The sequence below is a fragment of the Crocuta crocuta genome, unplaced genomic scaffold, assembly GCF_008692635.1.
Source record: "Crocuta crocuta isolate KB4526 unplaced genomic scaffold, BGI_CrCroc_1.0 scaffold70, whole genome shotgun sequence".
Taxonomy (NCBI): domain Eukaryota; kingdom Metazoa; phylum Chordata; class Mammalia; order Carnivora; family Hyaenidae; genus Crocuta; species Crocuta crocuta.
In genome coordinates, this window is record NW_027528417.1 from 16,839,245 (window position 1) to 16,864,427 (window position 25,183).

The 25,183-nt window shown below is 36.4% G+C and overlaps 1 protein-coding gene across 1 annotated transcript in view; it reads right to left on the reverse strand.

Annotated features, from left to right (window-relative positions):
• VPS8 (VPS8 subunit of CORVET complex) overlaps positions 1–25,183 on the reverse strand; it is a 259,051-nt gene that overhangs the window by 209,092 nt on the left and 24,776 nt on the right. The window contains exons 6-14 of the mRNA XM_077754439.1: positions 22,188–22,220; positions 21,179–21,233; positions 12,969–13,093; positions 12,123–12,209; positions 9,522–9,589; positions 8,112–8,265; positions 7,955–8,014; positions 6,338–6,445; positions 2,753–2,833 (exon numbers count right to left, since the gene is read on the reverse strand). Coding sequence (XP_077610565.1) covers positions 2,753–2,833; positions 6,338–6,445; positions 7,955–8,014; positions 8,112–8,265; positions 9,522–9,589; positions 12,123–12,209; positions 12,969–13,093; positions 21,179–21,233; positions 22,188–22,220 — 771 coding nt within the window. The remainder of the gene's footprint in view (positions 1–2,752; positions 2,834–6,337; positions 6,446–7,954; positions 8,015–8,111; positions 8,266–9,521; positions 9,590–12,122; positions 12,210–12,968; positions 13,094–21,178; positions 21,234–22,187; positions 22,221–25,183) is intronic.

The following is a 25,183-nucleotide window of genomic DNA, read 5'->3' on the forward strand; positions in this document are numbered from 1 at the left end:
TCCCCCCTCCCCCACCCCCATCAGCCCTCAGTTTGTTCTCAGCATTCATGAGTATCTCATGATTTGCCTCCCTTCCTCTCCCCAACTATTTTTCCCCTTCATCTCCCTCATGGTCCTCCATTAAGTTCCTCCTAATCCACCTACCTATACGTGCAAACATATAGTATCTGTCCTTGCTAAAAATGGCCAGATTTTATTCTTTCTCATTGCCATGTAGTAGTCCATTGTATAGATATACCACATCTCATTCTCTTTTTTTAAAGGAGGATATATATATCTGTTCTCTATTTACCATTCCATTTATCAGTTAGAACCAGTGTTGCTATCTTCTTTGTTTGGAGTTTTATAAAGATAGGCTCCTTTCACAAATACAAGCAACATGGAATATTAAAATAATCATTTAGGTAATTCAAGCCAAAAATTACTTAGGTATCTTCACAGAATATAGAAGGAAGAGAATACCTGAATCTGTATTACCACTTATCTATAAAATATCTTATTTGAATTTTTACAGAAAGGTTTGGAACTCTTTTCAGCATCAATTATGAAAACAAATCATGATAATAATATATTTGGCTAAGTTCTAGCCATGTTCACAATTCTATTTTTTAAAATAAACTTTATTTTTAGGACAGTTTTAGATTTACAGAAAAATTGAGAGACAGTACAGAGAATTCTCTTATCGTCCTACACACAGTTTCCCCTGTTATTAATGTCTTACACTGCAGTTCCCAAAATCAATATCGATACATAGTTTTAACTGAGATTCAGATTTCATTCAGAGTGTCTTCATTTTTATCTAATGTCCCTTTTCTGTTTCAGGCTCTTTTCAGGGAACTGCATTACATTCAATTGTCATGTCTTCTCAGGCTCCTCTTAGCTATGACAGTTTTTTTAGACTTCCTTTGTTTTCAATAACTTTAGCAGTTTTGTTTTGTTTTAGAGAGAAAGCACACATGTCAACACAGGGGAGAGGGGCAGAGGGAGAGAAAGAATTAAGCAGGCTCCATACTCAGTGTGGAGTGGATGAGGGGCTCAATCCCACAACCCTGGGATCATAATCTGAGCCAAAATTAAGAGTTGGATGCTCAACCAACTGAGCCACCCAGGTTCCCTGACTTTACCAGTTTCAAGAAACACTGGGTCGGGTATTTTTTTAGACTGTCCCTCATTTAGGATGTATCTAGTGCTTTTCTTACGAGTAGATTTGAGTTATATAGGTTTTTGGAAGGAAGACCATAGAAATGTTATTTTAATCACATCATATTAGATGCTTTCACAGGTTACCTGGTTAAAAAAGAGAATGACAAAGAGGGTCAGCAGGCTTAGCAATTATTCCTAAGATTAGATCCTCACAACTGCAACTGTTGACATTGCTGTAAACAAGCATTTTAATGGTAACTTATAAACCAATGCAGTTAGTTTATAAACCATGCAATTCACATCATGAATAAGCCACAGGACAAATGAAATGTCTATGTTTAGAGAATGGCTACTTATGATTGAGGGAAATTTTTCCAGAAACAGAATCATATGCAGATCTATAAGTGTCATATCTCAAACATCTTAAACAGAAGTAATGATGATGAATTCTAGGAAACAGATAATGTAACAGGGACTCTGGTGATGACAAAGACACTGATGTCTCACATTTATGAGAAGAATGTGAACAAAAGTACTTTATGAAATGAGTATGGAAAAAAGTATCATTTCTAAACTAATAGTCTATATGTGAGATAAAAAAGATAATGTGAAACTAAATTAATAAACTGTATGTTACAAAGAAAAGATCCATTTCATCTATATCCTAAAACATTACAGATCATCAAGTTAGGAGAAAAACTGTTTTTAGCCATCTTGTTAGAAAAATGAGGCACTTGTCTCTTACCTAAGGTTGCCTATATTCATGCATATATAGAATATTTCACTGGATATTAATATGCCAAAAGGAATAATGATAGAAACCCAGAAATAGTATAATTACACTATTTATAAAGTTGACACACCATTTGAAAAAGAAAATAGAAAATTCAATACAAAAAGAAATATTCTCTTTTTCTAAACTAAAAAGTTGCTCAGAACTGAGATGCATGAGGGGCGCCTGGGTGGCTTAGTCGCTTAAGCGTCCGACTTTCGCTTAGGTCATGATCTCGCGGTTCGTGGGTTCGAGCCCCGCGTCGGGCTCTGTGCTGACTGCCAGCTCAGAGCCTGGAGCCTATTTCAGAGTCTGTATCTCCCTCTCTCTCTGACCCTCCCCTGCTCACGCTGTCTCTCTCTCTCTCCTAGAAATAAATTTAAAAAATTAAAAAAATAAAAAAAAAAGAACTGAGATGCATGGTAGAGAGAAAATTCTGCAAAATTCTTAGCCACGAAAAAAGAATTACATAAACTCCTGAACCAATTAGGACAAGCCCAGTAGTACAAAAGTGTGTTTACAAAGAAAGCCGGGCAATGATCACCAAGAATTCCACCCAAAATTCTTCTGAAGAGCCCTTTGAACTAATCAGGACATCAAAGAAAACTTTTCCTGCTGGTGTTCAACAGGACATAAGGCTGAAAGGCAGTTAAAAACAGTGTGGCATCATACTAAACTCAAACTCTATTCAATATAAGCAGAACTTCACTTCTGTCCATATTTTACATAACCCTAGAGGTCATGGTTTATGAAAGAAATCCTAGTAGCTTGAATACACCACAAACTCCACACAATTACATGAAATGAATAGGGCAAATCAATCTGAATAATACTCACAGTGAAGTTGATGAGATCATAGTAGAGGTGAAGGTGCTTTTGCTTTGTAACATGTATTGCTCCAGACTCATCTCTCTTCACCTGGCGATGAAATAAAAACCATCTAAATGCCAGCTGGTTTTTGAGGGACTTTTTTTTTTTAGGTACTTAATTATACTCCACTTTATACTTAATTATACTCCAATTATACTAGAAGATGATTTCCATTCAGCATATGGATAAGCTCAAAATATTGGCAACTAAAGAAACAATTATACAAATGAAAAAAATCGTTCACACCATGATCTGTAACAAAATCCAAGGCATATGTGACAGTGATCTAGTTGTCAGTCCTGTCATGTATTTTCACTCTACTATAATTCAGAACAAACTAACTTCATCCCATGAGTTACTGTACTTAGCTAGAGTTAAGCATAAAATGGTATTGGCAACAGGGTGATAGTTAAAAAGGTCATTAAAAAAAAAAAGGCAGTGACAAAACTACACTTTTCTGAAGTATACTATTACAGCTCCAATAGCCCAAAATTTCCCAAGAGAACTTCAAGTGTCAATATTTTATTTACATATGTGTACATATGTAAATAATATGTAATCTAATATTTAATCATCCTTATAATTTGCTTTCTCTGCTGCTTCTCCAAGATGACAGAGCACTGATCCAACCTGAGTTCTCTTACACTCTTGCATAGTAGTGTTCTAGATGTTTTCCTTTCCCTTTAAGCCCCAATTCCTCTGTCTTCTGGTCCCATCACTGACAGTGTTGACCTCTCCAGACACCTTAACAGCTGAGACTTCTTAATGCAGGCCCTTCATGTTTTCTCATCTTTGCTTCAGTAAGTCACTTCCCCTGTAAGAAATGATACTCTAGCAGAAGGAGCATGTGTTTTAGCTCCACTATTCTGTGTGACCAAGGACCAATCACTTACTCTTTCTCAGTTTCTTCCTTTGAAAAATGAAAATAAGCACGGAATTTGACATATGCTGAAGTGTTTTACAAACAAAAAGAACAATGCCAACATTACCTATTCTCCTAAGATTCATGGGGGCCCTTGCTAAAGAAAATCTCTTCATTTATATACACACTAAATCCTACCCCCTCCATCACTGTTTAATATTACCCCTCCCTTGCTAGCATATTCATTCACTCCTTTCTAAGGGCCCTTTTCCTTTTGCTACCCAACATGTTTCTGACCTCTCTATCTTCAAATAGAAAAACAAAAAGCCTTTCCTTGTTTCTTACAGGTACTTTATCATTCTCTTTCCTCTTGCAGCCAAATGCAGAGATTGCTCTCCTACACACCCAATTCTTTTACAACCCTCTACAATGTAGCTTCCACCTCCATTCCACTGATACTCAGTCCTCTGAAAAGTTTCCAATCAACAACCCTTTGCAGATCCAGTGGTCTTATCTTCAGTCTTCTCGCTTGATCTTTATTTAATAACGGCTATTACCCTGGAACTGACTTGGTCCAGAAGCCTCTCCTTAGTCTCCTGTGTGACGCCATACCCTCCTACTTCCCCTTCTACCTCTAGGTACCTATACTGGAACATTCTTTCTTGACTTTTTTTTTTGCCTTTCCCTTGTGAGTGACCACCAAGGGTATGTATTCTTTGGCTTTTGTACTTCACAGCTTCAACCACATTCTCTATTCTGAAATGCTCACTTCCAATGCCATCTGCCCAGAGGACATTCCCTGAGAGAACACTTAAGAATCCCACCTTCACTTCTATCTCAACACATTTTAGGAGTCTCCCTAGTAGTAATGAGCATACTAGTTTTGTTTCTCAAACATTTTAATCCTCTGTAACCCTCACCCTTCAAATAGTTCATGCTCCTAAAATGTAAATTCAGAATCAAAATCTTTCACTCATGTCCTTCAGTTTCCAGGTGCAGTAAGATAAGAAGCCTCAACTTTCCTTCAACGTGTCATCTCTAACTCTCACTGCAACCAAGAATCCTTATCTCAAGACCTCACACCTGCTTTGGCACAAAAACAAAACCCTCCATTTCCCTGCAACCGCCTATAATCTATTCTTTCTGCTACTTCTACACTTATCTACCTAAAAATACCATTTTAATCACATCTTTATCTAATTACCTAAGAACCTGTGACAACTCCTCATTACCAATCTAGGCCAATTATATAAACAGATCAGGGGGGTCACCAAACTTTTTCCGTAAAAGGCCACATAATAAATATTTTAGGTTTTGTGGACCGTACAGTCGAATGGGCATGACTGTGTTCCAATAAAACTTTATTACGAAACAAGCAGCTGGCCAGATCTGGTACACAGGCCACTGTTTGCCACACCTCATATAAATCCACACCATATATTCAACTTTATTTTCCACAGTTTTCTTGCTCTCCTTGAACATTTATTAAGCATCTACTATATATAGGCACTGTCCTCACTGCTGGAATCTTTAGACTTACAGAGCTTTCACTCTAATGAGTAAGAAAAACATTAGACAAGTAATTTTTAAAATGCTGAATATTACCAAAGGAGAAGACAGAAGGTCTTGTGGGTGTATGTAGCAGGGAACAGTTCAGGAAGTCAGGGAAGACAATGTTAATCATGAGTTAGGTAGGATGAAGTGGAAGAGAGCACAGAGCTTCCCTGGCAGAGGTGAGAACATCTACAAAGACACCAAGGCTAGGGCCTGGTTAGAAAGCTATGCCAGAACCAAGGCTAAAAGAAATGTCAGTGGTTTAGGCTAGGGTAGCAGCAATAGGGGAGTAAAAAAAAAAAAGGGGGGGGGAGTAAGTTCAGGAGATGTTAGAGATAGAATCAAGAGGAAGCAGTGAAGCAGCAGAAATGAAGGAAAAAAGGGAAGTGAAAGGCAAGCCCTAGGTTTCTAGCTGGAGAAACTAGGTGAACAGTTGTGTCCTTGCTTCACTGAACTAGGAAACCCAAAAAGGATTATGCAGGCACCTTCTTAACTCTAACTTCAGTTCATCTTATTTCTCCCAATATGCATACTCATCCCTCCTGTGATATTTGCCATATATCCTTCAGAGAGTCTTCCATGGCCTATCCAGTCCATACAATCTCTCCATACTCTGAACTGATATCAACTTTTAGTTCTCATCACATAGCTGAATCCTTAAACAGAGCAGTCTCCCTAGTAGTAATGAGCATACTAGTTTTGTTCCTCAAACAATAAGTTATATGAAAGAAATTATGTTTTATACTTCCTTCAACTGATTCTATATCCATCAGTGTAGAGAACACAGAGCATGTCCAATGATACCTGTTGTCTAATAAATAAACCACATGTAGATAGGTAAGCCATTATAGACACATGTACATTCATATATTTATACATACACATAAACCATTAATTATTTGTTGGCCCAAGGAAATGGAGCTGAGGAATATACCATGAAGGGGCACGAAGCTCAGGTGATCAGTTGTTTTCCATGCTAATCACTAACGCCCTCAATTAAAATCAAATGATCACTCTCTCTCCAAAGAATTATAATAGCCTATTTCTTTGACATAATCAATATTAAATTGCTGGTGAATCAGGAAAAAATATTATGATAAAGGACTTTTTAACAAATCTAGCATATCAGGACTTACCAACAGAAAATGAACAACATCTCCCCTGCAGAAGGCAAGCATGGGATTCACATAATTATGCACTGCCACAAAGTGCCAGGCCAGCAGTGGAACACTGGAAGGATCCATCTAAACGAAGAGAAGGCCAAACAAACAAACAAAGTCATCACAGTTAACAGACAGCAGAAAGAGGAAATTAATTAAAAACAGTATCTGACTACAGTTCCTTGATAAAACCTCTCCCAATTTCTCACTAAAATTCCAGTGAAGCAGGAACTGACTGGGAGGTGTCATGAGGGTACTTTCTGGGTTGATGCTAATACTTTCTGGGTTCTGTATCTTGACAGAGGTTTGGGTTACAAAAGTATATACATTTGTTACAGTTCAGCAAATGTATGCTCAAGATCTATGCATTTCACTGCAGGTAAATTCTACACCAAAGGAGACACAAATATTGAACTCTAGCTAAACCTAATGCATGTTGCATATGTAGGCAAAAGAGTATTTACTTCTGCAATTTACTTGGAAATACATTTAAAATAACACAATGTGATGGGTGGACTGAGAGATGGCTAAATATATAATAAACTATTAATGATAGAATTTAGGGGCGCCTGGGTGGCTTAGTCGGTTAAGCGTCCGACTTTTGCTTAGGTCATGATCTCGCGGTTCGTGGGTTCGAGCCCCGCGTCGGGCTCTGTGCTGACTGCCGGCTCAGAGCCTGGAGCCTGTTTCAATCTGTGACTCCCTCTCTCTCTGACCCTCCCCTGCTCATGCTGTCTCTCTCTCTCTCTCCTAGAAATAAATAAAACATTAAAAAAAAAAAAAAAAGAATTTAGATGGCAGGTATACAGATGTTCAATGTAAAATTCTATTTCTCTATTTGAAAATGTTAATATTGGGAAAAACAATAAAAACATACAGAAAGATACAAACACGTACTGCCATGATAAACCTCATTTAGCCAGTGAGGCTTAGGTTTCTTGGGTTTAAGAAACGTTAATGACAATCGAAGCTAGCTGCGCCCGTCTGAAAGTGCAGGTCGGCTTCCCCTGGAGCCCAGAGGTACACAGAGTACCAACAAACAAACAGAAGAGTGATCTCCCTCAGTACAGGCACTGCGTTCTCAGTCTTGATTCTATGCCATCATTCTCTATCTCATCCCACCAATACCTCTCCTCACATATGCACTCGAAAATCACAACTCTCTGAAAACAACCAAGCAGGAAAGGAAAAGGAAACTGGGGTATGCATAATCGATTCTGGAAAGTATCATCCCCCAAAGTAAAATACTAGAAGCAGAAGCCAAAGAAAGTATAAGTAGTAGCAATTTATGGTAGATTTTATGGTGGGGTGTTCTCTATCTGTAGTTCAGTTTCAAAGCAGCAGCTGTTTATAAGAGAACAACTTAAAACAATAAAGGTAGAAAAGCACAAATCTCATGATCCCCAGGACACCGCTCCAGTCACCAGCTTATGCTGCTTTGGTTACATGAAGGTGAAGTCCAGACAATGATCACTGGAGCACTGACTTCCATTCTACCTCATTTTCTCACAATCTCACAGCATTCACCACATACAAGTCATTTCCCCCTCCTGGATTGGTCTTTTTGCCAAAAAGATGGAGAGGTTTACTCACCCGTCCATAGGGAAAAGTCATCCACACTTTCAAGGATGGTTTCAATCCAATGACCAGTATCTTTAGAAGAAAAATGTATTTTTAATGTTTATAATTTTCTATTTTGGGTATTCAAAGCCTCTAAAAGTTAGGAGTTTGACCTTCTAAATTCACTGACCTTTGTTAAGGATGCCATGGCCAATAAGGAAAACTGTGTGATGGGATGATCTTTCAACTCAGGCTTAGAATGGAGAGGCTCAATACAGCAAACTTCACCCTTGGAACCACTGAACAGACACCGAGATTCACATGTTCTCACTCCCATAACTCTCCTGCAAATGTAACCAAAAAATTCAGAATTGATTTAGTAATGATTCAAGACACTACCATCTCAAGCATTGACTATTACAGTAGCCTCCTAACTCCTATCCTTGCCTCCAAAAATCTAACTCCATAGGACAGCAACATGACCTTTGTAATTTCTAAGTCAGATATATCACTCTTCTCTTAAAAATAGTCCAATGGCTGGCCACTGTACATAAACTAAAATCCAACCTCTTTACAGTTTTTTTAAAAGTTCCTGTATTGATATGGCCCCTACCTTTACTGCTCTCCCACTACTGCCAAAGTCACGTTCCAGCCACAACTGCCTTCTTTTTGTTGTTCTAGTAAGCCAAATTCGGGCTCACTTCAAAGCCTTTGTGCTCAAACATCTCTCTGACTAGAACACTTCTTTGCATTTGTTGGCCAGATTCATTCAGGTCTTTGCTCGAATGTCACCTTCTTGAATTATCCTCAGTGCACTCCAGCAAGCTGACTGGTCTTATTCTCTTCACAGCACTCATAACGGTTTGAACTTACCTCATGTATGTGTTTGTTTATCGTCTGTATCCCTACCCCTACCTCTACCCCAAATGGAATGTAAGTTCTATCAGAGTAGCAACCTTGTCTGGTTCACAGCTGCAAGTCTGGTGCCTAGAACAATTTCTAAAATAGGAGACGTTCACTAAATATTAGCAGAATAAACAAATAGTACTTTGTAAGCAATTACCTTGGGCTTAGCACTGCTAAAAAGTATGAGAAATATAAGAAACATAATCCTTACTCTGAAAACTTATGGAAACACAATACACATTGAACTTTATGTTCTACTTTTTTTAAAACTCTGCCTTATAATTATTCTCCCATGTATCCAAACAGTCTTCGCTCTTAAAGAGAAACAGGGCAATTTGAAGGCAATATAAACCTTTCTACACTGCCTATTAGGGTTATTATCAACTGAGCCTGGGGCCTACACCAAAATTAGTGACATACTCCAGAATTATGATTTCTAAGCCTGACAGTTCATACGAATTCCGTGGGGAGCAGGAGTTCAGCATCCCAACTCAGACCTACTGAGATAGAATATTGGGAGGCCAGGCCTGGGAGTTCCAAATGCTGTAAGCCTCCCCAGGTCACGATAATATACAGCCATAACCTATCTTCAATCACATGGGTTTTTCAGACCTCTTCATGTTTAACTTCGAGTCATTAAACCAGAGCTAGTCTTTTGATTTCATTTGTCAACAAATGTCCATTAGTCTCTTACTTAAATGTCAATTCAAAAACAGAGCCTCCACTGTCATTGCAAATTGCAAGAGTTGGATCATCTGTAAACTAAACAGAGAAAAAATTAATTTCTTACAGAAGAAAGAAATTAACCAGTCAACTATCAAAAAGGTAAGGGAAAAATTATCACATTTTAAAAATCTAAAAACAATTCAACAGCATTTGAAATCATCTAAACTAGATTTAGCTCATCATTCTAAATATACAAACTTACCTGTATTCGGAATAAAAATGACTATCTTTAAAAAGCTGAGGCTTTAAAAAAGTAAAACCACCTTCCATCAGGATAAAAGAAAAATAAAAACTATGACTCATATAAGCCCTAAAGTTTTCCACTTGGGTTCTTAATGTTAACTTTTTCTAACATGCTATTAAACTGAATAGGATAGACTGGATACATTTGCAGTTGCCTAGTTTCCAAGAACAAAGACATAGTAAAAGATATTTACTATCTTTGGGAAATAAACTTGAATATGTTTTCTGTATAACTGAAGAATAAACCCATTTAAAATAGTTGAACTTTTTATGTAACTCTGCCAAAAATGTGCTTCCTCCTGATCTTTGACAGAGTACACTTCAGTTATTATTACCTACTCTGGAAAACTCAAAACAATAAATAATGTTCACAGCGACAGCCTTAAGGGCTTAGGAGGTATATGGCATATACAAATGCCGCATGATACAGAAGTAAGTAACTTGAGTTACTGGTCTCCCTAACCCCACAGGTTGGTGAGCCATCCCAAAGGGCATGCCTTCATCCTCTTAGTCAGGGACAGCTGAGGTACCAGGGGCTATTGTAAAATCATTCTCCCTCAACCCCACATGCAAGCATAACAAAGAACACCCACACCTTTGCTCTCAACTCTTTTAGCTGGGCAACTGCCAGAGTGGGAGATATATATCTGGAATGTAGGAGAAACAGTTAAACTTGCAGTTTTATTTCTTATTCTACTTATGTGTTTTATAATGTACGGTAGTAAGTTTATAGTATTTTTTAAATAAATATATATACATACATTAAGGATTAAGCCCAAATTGTTATCGATGGTATACAGGGTTAAGTTTGGAGAATGATGAGTAAGCATACTAAAGCATACGTGGCTGTTGTCCATCCAAGACCCGGGAAGTATTCAATCATACGTATCACCTGATACCTCTTACTGCAATGCCACTGCATCTGCATGAACCACTTTTATCACCAATCACAAGCAACACAATGGCTACTACTTCTATGCTCTTACGTTTATGGGGGAAGGAGGGAGGGAGAGAACACACATGCACCCATGTGCATAAACAGGACGGGTAAAGAGATGGAGAGAGAGAATCCCAAGCAGGCTCCATGCTGTCAGCACAGAACCTGACGTGGGGCTCAGTCTCACAAACTGTGAGATCATGACCTGAGCCAAAATCAAGAGTTGGACGCTCAACCAACTGAGCCACCCAGGTGCCCCCTACTTCTATGCTTTTCACCTCAGCTGCATTCCTCTTTCCTTCCCACCTTTATCTCTTCTGTTTCCTATTGTTTCTCTCAAGTATTTTGCTTTTTGCTGTAAATGGACTAGCCTTTTACAAACACCACCAATTAGTTATTCCTTCAACCAAACATTTATTGAGCAGCTACCATGTATAACACAAAAATAAATGAGCAACAGATTCTGGTTTCAAAAATCTTCATCTATTAAAGGGTATGAGACATAAACACCAACAACTATAACAAATTAGAAGTTGGCACATACCATAGGAAAGGAGGTCAAGAAAAGATGCCATGATGTTCAGCAAGAGGAGAAATTCTACTTTTACTCTTCTGGTTGTTTTCATTGTTACTAAATGTTTCAATGCTGCTCTGTCACAAAAAACTTTTATGTAACTAACCTAGATGCAGACACATAAACTCCAGATGCTTAGAGACTTTAAAAAGCATATGTATGGATAAGAGAGGTCTGCTCAGCTAAGCAACCAAATGTGTACATGATTAAAATCTAGAAGATCTGATTTTAGACTTCCCTAGTTACAGTCCTTTACCTTTTATGCTTCTGAACATGGGCTTGACAGCATACAAAAACCAAAGTTCACACTGTATTTATAAATGAAATCTGTTACCTAGGTTGGTTTATTTTTTTCAGACTTGTAAGGAGAAAGCCAAGATGCAAATCTTAATGCTTTCCCCTTAGAGGCCTGAAAGAAAATAAACCATTTGATCCGTTTTTAAACATAAGGCGAACCTTGGTTCTTTCACAGTTGATTCCCTGAACCTCAGGTAACTCTCAACAAAGTGTGACAGAGCGATGCTGGTGAACTAAAGAGAAGGTAAAGAAACCTTTTTAGATCTCCCCATGAGTTTTCAGCAGGGTACTGCCTGTCTGCTGCCAACCTGTGGTCCAGGATCACATCAATTTTCTCTTTCTGCTGCTCTATCTATACAACGGGCTAGCCCATCTCCGGTTCTCACCTGGAAAACATCCCATTGGGCTAGTCAAAGAAAACTTCATTTTCAAAGATTCTGTTTATTAAAAATGTGCTTAAAAATGCATTCAAAAGCATAATAATTAAAGTTATTAGACAAAGAAAGCAAAGATATTACCTTAATATGCAATATTGCTGTTCCTGGGGGATGAGCATCTGTTATTGATCTTAGAAGTTTTCCACTGGCCAAATCCCACATCGTGATCTAGAAGACAACTAAATGCTTCAAAAACCAATTTATTGCTCTTTTTTGGACTTAAGCATCCTGACTTCTGGCTGAAATCATTCATTGCTGGTCTATAAACATTGCAGGCAAAGAACAATGAACTTGAAACATAACTGAAGGTTGCAGATCCATTAAAACACAGGGCCTTTATTCCATCTTCATCTTCCCTTCATCCTGCCCAACCTACTTTTCCCTTCAGATTTTAAATGTTGCTCTTATACTGAGACTAGTAAAAAATTTCTTTAATGAGTCAATCTCTTTACCAATGGTAAGCATTATAGGAAAGGCTTACTGCCAAACCAACTAGTGACGCATTAAGCCAGAAGATGAGAAAGGCCAAAAGTTACTGCTAGTTTCAGAAGTAGAAAGCAATACCCAAAGAGTTCTCCACTAACACAATAATGAGAATACAGAAAGCAGAATACAGTATATTTAAAAAGCAGCAACAATTATCTACACTACTGTCAGGAAGTAAATTTTGGTGTAATAGCCTGGTGGTTTGCACAAGCTATTTACTTATATAGACACATGAATTAAGATATTAAAAATCACAAACTCTGGCTCAGTTGATAACAGTTATCAACAACTTTGACAAAAGTCAGACTGAACAATCTCAAATTAGCTCTACAGACATGTTACTTTAGAATTCTTGATCTTTGAGACACTGATCTAGAGATACTACTTTCTTAAAAATTGATTTTACCATTGTGTTATGGATAAAAGAAAGTTCACATTTACCTGTCCCTTAGCAAAGCCACAGAGAAGTCTTGAGCAGTCATTGTTGATACTCAGGGCAGAGATGGCTCCGTACTGACCTCCAACACTAGTGTTCCCCAGACAGAGTCGCAAAGCTTGATTCTGATCTAAAGAAAGCAACACGTAAAATCAGGTGAAAGAAAAGAGTGAAAAAAAGTAGTATTAGCTTGTTTTTAAAGACTTGGAAGGTAGCAACAATCAAAAGAATCAAATGTTGAAGTTACATTCACTTTAATGTATTTATTGAATATCTACTAGACTCTGGGCATTGAATTAGATACTAAGAATAAAGAATAAAACAGTGTCTACAAATAGGCATAATATAGAACATGCTAATGATAAGTGAAAAAATCCATAAGTAATCTGTAGGTCTCTGGGCAAATCAACTGTCTTCCATCTGTCTCATTCTACAATTGTACTTCCTGCTGCTTTAAGGATGCAAGGTTACACGGAATACCATTTTTTAAAGCAGCTCTAAAATTTCAAATATCAAAATTTATTAATTCAGAGTTTGGCTGAAATTTACATTTATATTATCCACAAAGAAAAGGTTTCCTAGGCAAATTAACAGTGCAAACAAAATTACAGGGTAAACATTTAAACTATTTAAGAATATTATTTTCAAGCACCAACATTTAATATGCTAAAAGCAAATAATTCAAATCCTTACTAGATTAAGTTACTTAAGGGCAAAGATCTTGCCTTAATCATCTCTGATTTTCTCCAGAGGTACTTAAACATTTATTAAAATTTATTATCTAATAACTTTAAAAAATTCCTCTAAGGTTCTTGTAGGCAATGCTTATTTTGTATACAGTTCATTATTGTATCTACTTAAAAACAATGAAATTAAAAACTTAAGCAGTCACACCTACAGGGCTACCTGGGTGGCTCGGCTGGTTAAGCGTCCAACTCTTGATTTCCGCTCAAGTCATGATCCCAGGGTCATGGGACTGAGCCCCCTCTTGGCCTCCACATCAGGCATGAAGCCTGCTTAAGATTCTCCCTCCCTCTCCCGCTGCTCCTCCCCGACCCACACACATCTGTGCTCCCAAAAGCTTGCTCACTCTCACAAAAAGAAAGAAAAAAAGGCACACTTACAAATTTTACCTGTTTAGGGGGGGGGAACTCACCATATTTGCACAATCTGGAGTTTTGTGACCTCATCCAGCAATTGTCTGTGCCTCCCTTAACTATTCACATGCTACTCTCTGGAAATAACTATGTCTTACTTCCACTGTTAGACTACGTCCTCTCTCTAAGGGCTAAGATCATGAGTGAACCAACATTCCCGGGATCCCAAGCCTGGTGCCTTGGACCCAGGAGGCATCTGACAATCATCTAAATAGCTTCCACATTTGCAAATCTTCCTTCTATAAGGGTAAAACTAGTTATGAGAAAGACCCTAAACATATTTATACTCCGATCTAGGTAGTAATACCATGTAGACCTTTTGCTCATCCAAAGTGAGCACTATACGAACAGTTTTCTGTGTTCATAAATGGCACAAATAGCAATCCTCACCTACTAAAAGATCTGTGACACAATTAATGGATGTATCATATCTGACACACAGAAAATATTCAATGTTTTCTGAAATCATTTTTTTATTTTTTTAAAGTTTGTATTTATTTAAGTAATCTCTACACCCAAAATGGGGCTTTAACTCAGAGCCCCAAATTAAAAGAATTGCATGCTCTTCCAACTGAGCCAGCCAGGCACCCCTGAAATTATTTTAGATTTCAGCCTTCTAAGATGGATATTCAAAAAGGGAATAAAATTCATAAATATACAGGTCTTATGTATTTAAAAAGTCATGATCTTTACCCACATCTAGAATTATTATAGATTTTTTTCCTCACTTTTTCTTTACTTGGATTCTTTTCCTCTCTCTCCTAATTTGATCCAAATTATTAAAATTTCCTTTATTCTATTTTCCCAACTCTGAACAAGACACCTCATTTTGTTTTGCTTTACTGAAATTGCCTGCCTAAAATAGTGTTTTTCATGTCCTTATCTTGTCAGGGCTGCCTTATACAGTTAGTGGATTATCCACATATCTTATTTTGCAAACTGTCAAGATAGGATGGTTAGACAAAAGTGTTCTATACACACACACACACACACACACACACACACACCACACACCCTAGATTGGGCCCTGCATGTAGACAACAAATGGAATGAAAAGTGGAGGACAAAGACAGAAATTCATTATCAGCATCACAGAACAGCGTCTGAATAGCATCCTGCTGGGATCCTTTGTGCTTTGAGATCCAAACTATACACATTCTGATCCACCAATACTTAAAGATACTACTGCTTTCAGACTTAGCAAAATTTACACTTTGGTTTAAGTATTCTTATAACTCAAGGAGAGTAAGAACAGAATTAAGGAATCTGATAAAGAATTACCACACCATTAAGAGAGGAAATAAAAAGAGGGAAAGAAAAACTTCTAGATTAAAAACCCAAACAGGACTCTCCTTTCTTGACTATGGATCTTGTGTACTAAAAACTAGCTAAGAACGGAGACCAAATTATCAACCTGGTCATTCCTGAAATATGTATGAAGTTTACATCTCACAGAACTGTGTTAATGAAAACATTCTCTATTTTCTCCCTTGATTTTTACAATGTATTTGTTATCTTTATAATGTTCCTTTATATGGCAAGCATGGCACTGAAGAGATAGTGTATAAAATGCAACCTGGTTTTTAACTCCACAAAGATACTTATTAATTCATATTGTTGTCTTTGCACATTCTATATTTGTGCTGCCATACTAATAAACCTGCTGTCAAGCAATTTAGACGAAACTCAGAAAAGGTAGAATTTTTGTGTAAAGAAGAAACCAGAATCTTATGGGAAAGGTTTCTTTTGCTGATGTAACTAAACATTCTGTATCCCAGATTATTCTGGACACTTTTAGAAAAAGGTATTTGGTAAAAATAAACATATAATCTCTTCCAAACACTTGGATTCTAAAGTTATATGGAAAGAACAGACGGATCTGGACAAAAGTAAGAGAGGTGAAAATCAGAGCTCTCCATATTTCACTCCCCCAGGGGCTCTTGATAGCCTAATTTTTCAGGAAAAATTCTATTTTTCCATACTCTCAAAGTCTGCTTTGTCTGTCGTTGGGAGAAACCATTAAATTAGCAGTACATCTAATTTCATTTACAGAGCCACATAAAATCACATTTGGTTGGCATTCTCAACTTAGTTTTCAAAAAAACTCGAGTGGGTCCTTATAAAGCAAGTAACTCTAGGCAAGAAATATGAAATGAGACTATCATTTTTCCTATAAACTTCACAGAGTTGGCACAGAGCTTAAATAAGAAAATGCCTGTGAAAATGTGAAAACTATCAAATGATATAAATGCAAGGAATTATTATTAATGATAATAGGTTGCCAATTAAGGCAACGTGAAGCCTAGTTTCACAAACACTGCAATGAATTATATCTGTTTATTAGTATATCCGTCAAAGTATACGTTGCTTAGGGCAGATCTCCTCAGCATATTCTGGGCTTAAGAATAATGTGCTAAATAGCAAAGAAAAGCCACAAGTTATGTATAAAGTATGTAATAGCCATAAAATCTAAATCTGAACATACTCCAAGAGAATTTCTGCTCTTTCCATATACCAAAATTGACCCAATCCTCTATTTCTTCATCCCTAATTTAACTAGTTCCCAAAGACCTTCAAAGAAGGAAGTAACTAGATTCTAGAAGAAATCAAGTTTAATTGTATGCACAGAGCTCTCTTATTGCCAGCATTCATCATTCTTCAATACTACTCTCTTCTTACCCTTTGTGCATATTAAAATATTCTCTAAGACCAAAAGAAAAGAGATGAGGTATTAGAAAATATGTTTCATCAATGATCATAAAACAGGTGAAGCACTTTACCTGTCCTCCACCTAACCAAATGGAGTGCTCGTCCCCTCTGGAAAGCTCACTGACAGAAGCCAGGACACGGAATTCCCATGGCTAACTGGCTATCATCTAGAATGCTGACACTTACAAATAAGTTAGCAGTGTTCATTTATAAACTGGTTCATACCACTGTAATGTTACTGGACTTTAAAAATTAAATAATAAGTGAACCGATGATATACAGTGGGGGGAAAAACCTGTTGCTTCCATGGAAAGTAAATGAATGCTCACAAAAAAACTTGTTAAAAGTGTTTCTTTGAAAATCTGTCATGTAATAAGACAGGGACAAATTACCTATAGAAGACCAAAGAGTTGTTTTAGAAAATCTGTAATTTTGCACTCCTCAACTGATTCACAGGTGCCTAAGCTTTTACCTCTTTTTAAGTAAAAGTGCAAATTTTATATGACTCATTATTGATACAATTTATGCCAAAAAAGAGCTGCAGACCTCCAACTGGCAGATAAAAACTCAAAGAAAAGGCTTTGGACGGTACCAAACAATTAAGGAGAAAATGAATATTTGTGTATTTTCAGTTAAAACAAAACACTGAAAGTACTAATATTTTTATAGTTTTTAACAAGTCCCTGCTTTAACCAGTTTCTTAGCTGCTTTTATTTAAAAAAAATTTTTTTTAATGTTTATTCATTTTTGAGAGACAGAGAGAGACAGAGCAGGAGAGGGGCAGAGAGAGAGGGAGACACAGAATCCGAAGCAGGCTCCAGGCTCTGAGCTATCAGCATTGAGCCCAACATGGGATTCGAACTCCCAAACTGTGAGGTCATGACCTGAGCTGAAGTCTGACACTTAATCGACTAAGCCACCCAGGCGCCCCAGCTGGGCTTTTTTTTAGTAAGCAGTTCCTAAAAGGGCATCAACTGTAACTGACAGCATTCTCTTTCAACACTAAAAAGGTCAAAAGAAAAACAGTCACTCATGCAAACGAAAATTACTATACCTTTTCCTTTGAATCCATGGAGAAAAGATCAAAAGAAAGAGAAAACCAAGAAATCAGTTCAAAGGTTCAGAGAAAAGACAGGTAAAATTCAAAAGTATAAGTGACAACCTTTAGTTATCTCTGAGAATGATACTAAATGTGATTAACTGATATATGATTATATTCAGGTATTGGTTATGGGAAAGAGAAAATGTACAATATTCAAATTATAGCACAATAAGTAAATCCAAGTCCGGTAAGTTTGGTAGAAATAAAAACAACTTCAAAAAGATCATCTACGAAAGTATGTATTAACCCCTCAAAATAGGAAACTAAGAGCCCTGGAATAGGGATACATCTTTATGAAGATTTTAATTTTTGAGATCTTGTGTAACATATAAGAACCAAGATACATAATATTATATACCTACAGTCTATAAGGATAGGGAACAAACATCACCTTTAAGAAGCTTACAATGATCACTATTTTAATGACCCACTTCTATTCCAAAAAGAATCTGTTACTTAAAACAAGCATAATTCTTCTGCTACACTTTTCCTATGATCAACAAAGATATTTAAACAAGACCAGATTTAACCCAGACACTAAGCCAAACACTTCATAGTATCATTACTATGCCGTTTGTTACTGCCATTAAAACAAATTTTAATCCATGTTAAAACTCACTGTCCAAATATACTGATTCCTACAAAATAGTGACTAAAAGTTAATAACTCCACGATTAAAAACCCAAACCATAACCTGAACATTATGATTTTTTTCTCAAAATTTTCACTTTGGCATACTTTCTTTTGCATGAGACTGTAGAGAAAGATTACTATTTCATCACAGCTACCAGAAAGCTGTTGAAACCTAAAAAAATTTAAGGCCCAAGGAAATTAAGGTGACAGTAGCAAAAGACATCACATACTCTTCTCCTCTGTTGGTTTTTAAAGCATTCCCTTTAATTTGTTGCAGTAGTTTTACACGGGTTTGCTTATAAACAGACACATATTCCTATAACCTTGTGGAAAGGAAGAGATGTTAAAGCAGACAGCTTTGAGGAAAAGTGAGCAGTATTGCAAGAAAGAACAAAAAAAACCAACTTGCATTCTGCTGACAGATAAACATATACATTATACTCTATCCTCATTCATCTTAGTTCTGCTATTCTTTTCTTCATATATCTTTGAATGTGCCTCCTTTTCTCTCAGGGCAGAGGTGCTGAGAATGGTGAAAATGCACTGATGTAGGATTCAGTGTTTCTTGATTCTGAACTTGGCTCTGTGCGTATCTGTTAACCTCTCTGGTTCTCAATCACCTCATATGTAAAATAAGAGGACTGACCTAAAAAGTAAGATCCTTTCCCCAAATCCTTTCAATCTAACACTAATTTGGCCCCCACAGGAAAACAAGCATTCTTACACTGGATAGAACAGGAGGCTGGTAAAACTTCCTAGAATCAATCAGGTTATATCACAAGTACTTAAAATGTTCATACCTCAATTCATTCATTCAATCAATGTATGAAACTTGGAAAAAATAAATATAAAAAATAAAATGTCCTGAACTTAGGCAATTCTGCTTTTAGAAATTTGTCTTAAGGAAGTAATCAGGTGCACAAAAATGCAGTTACAAAGATGTTATCATTATACTGTTTGTTTCAAAACAACCTATAGTAGGAAATGGTTAAGTAAATTAAGGTGAATCTATTTAAAAGAATATTGTGTAGCCATAAGAGATGATGTTACAGATGAATATATAACTACATGGAAAGATGCTCATAATAACAAAAAAACAGGTTGCAGATTAACATGATTCCATTTTGCGTGTATACGTATACAAACACATACAAAAAAAGGATTAAAGGGCCATACAGAAATATTAGGGATTATTCCAGGATGCTAGAATTTGCTATTTTATATCTCCAAACTTTTGTTCATCTAAATTTTCTACTATGAACACATATCAATTACAAAATAAGAAAAAAACTACTGAAAGGATCAACTCTCAAGTTCTCTCAAAATAATTGTATTTTTGTGTCCATTCTTCCTACCCCCAAACAGTAAAACTCTATTATTTAAATCAATCATTGAAAAGACTAAGTGTTAAAATCACATGATAATTTAGATTTTTGTTTATAAATAGGAATTCCAATTGTTACAAATAGGAATTCAATATTTCTAAGTAGGAATTCAAATTGTCCAAAAACAAAGGAAAATAAACAGTTTTTTCACTCATATGGTAAATAATGATGCAAGCCCCACAGGGATCAAATTGTAGTACTGTTATTAAAGTATTCCCAGGTAATCCATCTACAATATCCTGTAGATTCCTTAATAAAATATAGTGTTATTGGGAATTCCATTTAGGAGAGATGCAAAAGACTTAAGATTCAGAAGAGAACAATTAAAAATGCCAGAAAAGAGGCACCTGAGTGGCTCAGTCGGTTAAGCGTCCAACTTTGGCTCAGGTCATGATCTCATGGTTCGTGGGTTCAAGCCCCGCATAGGGCTCTGTGCTGACAGCTCAGAGCCTAGAGCCTGCTTCGGATTTTGTGTCTCCCTCTCTCTCTGACCCTCCCCTGCTCACGCTCTCTCTCTCTCTCAGAAATAAATACATTTTAAAAAACATTAAAAAATTGTTTTAAAATGCCAGAAAAATATTACCTGTTTTTAAATTTAAAAGAAAGAAAAAAATGTACTGCTTATAGTACTGAATTCAAAAGCAAAGAGTAATGAAACTAGGGTTATTTCATCTCAGGTAGAAAAAAAGAGGGGGAAATACTTAAGACTATCATCTAATATACAAACAAATAAATGTTATATTCTCTCCTCAACCAACCAACAAATGTGATTATGGACTAGAAACGTTTCAGTTTAGAGGAATTTACAATGTAAATGAAAAAGAACTTATTGTCAGTTTGAGTTACTAACAATTACTAAGAAAGCCTGTGAATCTCTTTCCCTGAAGATCTGCTAGAATATGATTTAGAATCAAAAATCACCACCACCACGAACTGAGCCAGACAAGATGACAAGCCAAGGTCACTTTCAACTTTATATTCTTTCTGTCTAAGTCTGTAGAATCAAAAGATATGATATGATAACTTACAAATTCTTAAAGAAGAAAATAAACTTGCAACGAGCAACAAAATGAACCTGGGTCAAGTAATTTTAACTATCAAACTAATACTTTTCAAGTCTTCCTTTTTTTTTTTTTACAATGAAGTTTACAATTAAACTGTTATTAAAAGATATAAAATCTAAAAGGATACTTAACATCTACAGTAAAGAAGGTACTTAGAAAATTTACCAAATATTAAAGCCAATCCATGAGATGTACCCACTGCTATCAGACTGGACACTGCCTGAGAACAAAAGGAAAGATTACATTTTTAAGATATTACATCAAGGATCTTGAAACAATGTGAGTTGAATTTGTTGGTCTTCTTTCCTCTAGGCACCAGATGACATACTAACTATTATAAATAAGGAGAATTTCATCTAGGAGGCAAAACGGGAAATGAAACTCAGGACGTTTTATTTCTGGGAATCCCTCTAAATTTACTCTAAGGGTAACAATATCAAAATATCATATGTTCAACATTATAGGCAAAAACACACCACTTCATTCTAAAGCATTAAAAAAAAAAATTCAGGGGTCCAGACAAAGTAAGAGGCACTTATGCTACCCAACTAAGAGCCAGCTATGAGGTATGGGAAAGGGGTTGAGAAAGCCCTTCAGTTTATTCACAGGAGCCAAAAGGCACCAGATATGTTCAAACTTCAGCCCACTTCCTCACCAATTGACTAACTAATAAGAAAGCTACAGGAGGCAGCTGGAAGTATTCAAGAAAAGAGGGCACTAGTGTGCTTTCAATATCCCCAAGTTCTCTATAATCACGCCACAGATTTACTATTTGGCAGGCTTGGCAAAGGAGTTCAGAACTATTAAATGTACTATTTACCACAAAGTGATTTCACCAAATGCTGTTTTCCACTCCCTTATAACCAAAGGGAGGCCAAATCACAGAAGGAGCAAATTTACTTGGTCATGGGAGGACCGCATATAAATAAACCTGGAAAAGGCTTATCATTATTCCATTATATGCTTCTCAAACAAAAGCCTGAAGAATAACAATGGACTTGAAAGAAAGAGAACATTCAATATGGAAAATTTTTAAACCTGATTACTGGCAATAAAGGACTTACGAATTTATTATCATAATAATTTATGCAATAACTTTGAACATTAGAAGAATAAATCCAAGAAAACCCAAATAGAAAGCTTACCTTTAAAGGATTATTTAAAGTGTACTTACAATTGCTGTAGGCAAGCCAGCATCCACTTTGTCCTAAATGAAATTAAAAAAGTATTTGAAAGGATACTCTCAGTTTTTTTGTTTTTTGTTTTTTTTACAAATAGTTTATTGTCAAATTAGTTTCCACATAGCACTCAGTGCTCATCCCCACAAGTGTCCTCCTCCCTGCCCAGGATACTCTCAGTTTTAAACAGAAAATGATATAAGCCACTCTCTTTACATATACCTTTAATCCAAACTGATTCAGACAAGAGATGGGACCCTCATTTTTGCCCCTAACTAAGAGAAACCACAAAAGTTGTACAGACCAAGAAAATATAAAGAGCATGAGAGTGGATCATTTTATTTTACTAACTGTAACAAATGCTTTAAGAAAGATACTGATTATAAATGAAAATGCGGGAAAAGAGAAAGGAAAGAAATTCTACTTTCAACAATGTGGATACACTCTAAGTAGTATAGGTTACGATGACAGGAGTATATAAGGATTTTAGAAAAGGGAAACATGCTAAAGATATTCTTTCTCTAAGCTCCTATCGAGCAAATTATCCAATTATCCCTCAATAAAACCCAAGCTAGGTGTATTCAGTCAGTCTTCAAGCATCAAAAAATTAAAAATTAGGTGTTGGTCCCAGCTCCACACCAGTAACTGTATGACCCAGGGAAAGTTACCTAACTAACCCTATGGGGTATTAGTCTCCTCATCGGTTAAAGGAAATAGTAAATAATGCCCTATCTACCCAACAATTTGTCCTGAGGTACAGATTATATGTAAATGTCAAGGTATCTATTTGATGCTGCTGTAGCTTTAAAAAAGGGCTTACAATGATTAGCACTGTAGTAGCAAAGAGCTTTAAGGTACATGTATTACACTATTATCTATCTCAAACTGCAGAGATAGATAAAACATGTATTATTCTGATTTTCCAGACTAAGAAATCAGAAGTTTCAAAGAGTGCAACTGACTTGCCCAAGATAACTCAAGAAGTGATAGAAAACTATGTCTCAAACTCAGAGTTACCAGTTCCCAGGCCAGACTCTTTATATCATTTCTGTATTTGTTTTCTATGTCTGTCCCTCTCAATGTGGTCAATCACTTATTATAATCTGTCAGAAGGCAGAATTAATTTTATCCAATTTTAGAGTTTCCTGGGAACTCAAGAAACTTACTACCGCGCATGGTAACAAGAGGAAGAAAAATCACGAGGCTGCTACATTCAATGTTCCAGATAGCAGGATACACCCCACTTTGTATGGATATGTGTGTATAAAGTACGCCTAACATGCTTGACAATTAAGATGCATATAATAAATATTTGATGAATGATTGATTTGTGTCCTGGATAGGGGAAAAGAATCAAAGAGTAGATAAAAAGCATAAACTATATTCAAAATGGAACCTGAATAATGCAATTAGAAGTCAGCTTCCTTAAAAAGCAAAAACCTATTTATACAATGGACTACTACATGGTAATGAGAAAGAATGAAATCTGACCATTTGTAGCAACATGGATGGAACTTGAGGGTGTTATGTTGAGCGAAACAAGTCAGGCAGAGAAGCAGATACCATACGTTTGCACATATAGGTGGATTAGGAGGAAGCTAACAGAGGACCATNTAAAAAAAAATTAAAAGCAAAACCCCAGTAGAGCCTGGGTGGCTCAGTCAGTCAAGCATCTGACTCTTGGTTTCGGCTCAGGTCATTATCTCACAGTTCGTGGGTTCGAGCCCTGCATCAGGCTCTATGCTGACAGTGTAGAGCCTGCTTGGGATTCTCTGTCACTCCCCTGCTTACTCGTTCTCTCTCAAAACAAATAAACTTAAAAAAAACTTTTTTTGTAAAAAGCCAAAAAACAGAGATGTAGGAAGCACTAGAGACTACAGGGATTGCAGTACTGGTGTTGCAACATCTTAGGGTAGTGATTCTCAAAAGCCAGGTTACATTAAAATCACCTAAGATATCTGTTAAAATGCAGATTCCTATACTATACTCCTAAAGATTCCAATTCAGTAGGTTTGGGGTTGTGCCCACGAATCTGTATTTTAATCAGTATACCAGGAGATTCTCATACAATGGACACATTTTGGAAAAAACACTGTGCTAAGACATCTCTACTACCTTAGGTGATCATAAAAGTGACAAATACCCTTTAAAATTAATTTGAATAAATTCAAAATAGTCATCTGTCATATTACTTTCATTTGTGAATTAGAAGTTCACAATTCCAAAAGTTCCATCTCTCCTAACTGCTCTCCGTGCATACGGACTATAAAGTCAAGATAAGCAAGGCCCCAGGCAGCCCTAATAACATCACTATCCACATGGCAGAAGGCAATATTGAACAACTATTCAGGACAGATACCCAAAAATATAACTAGCTTTACATGTTAATACACGAACCATCACAGAAAAGCATACAATTTAAATTGAGCTGGTAATCCAAAATTAGGAAGGCAGAGTATGAAGACTGTCACAGGAAAAGCAGTTTTCATTTTAACAGACCAAAGGAGCTCAGCCATAGCAATGAAATAAGAATAGAATGCAAACACTCTGGGATTTATTAGATTTTTTTCCCTCCTCTTCAAGAGGGAGAAGAAACCCTTTTAAATAACAGATTTATCTAATCAATGTTCAGCGTCTGAGTTTTAGTTCAGTCTCCATTATTCAAAATATTTTTAAAACTGCACAGGTGGGTCAAATGACTGCTCTGGTTCATCTTGATCTTGAAAGGAATGAATTTCATCACCTACATAAGGATTAAATTCAGAAAACGTCATGGAAATGTAATCCACAACAGGTGGTTCCCATTCTAGCAAATATGAGTTACTCTCCACCTAAAAGAGGAAGGACAATTGCCCAGGTTTCCTCCATTGCTTGACTATCTCTCTATTTAAATTGACTTCATGATATATGAGCTAGGTCAGGGTATACCAATAGCCCACAGAGCACACTTTTTCTTTTTCTTTTTTTTTTTTTTTTTTTTTTTTTTTTTTTT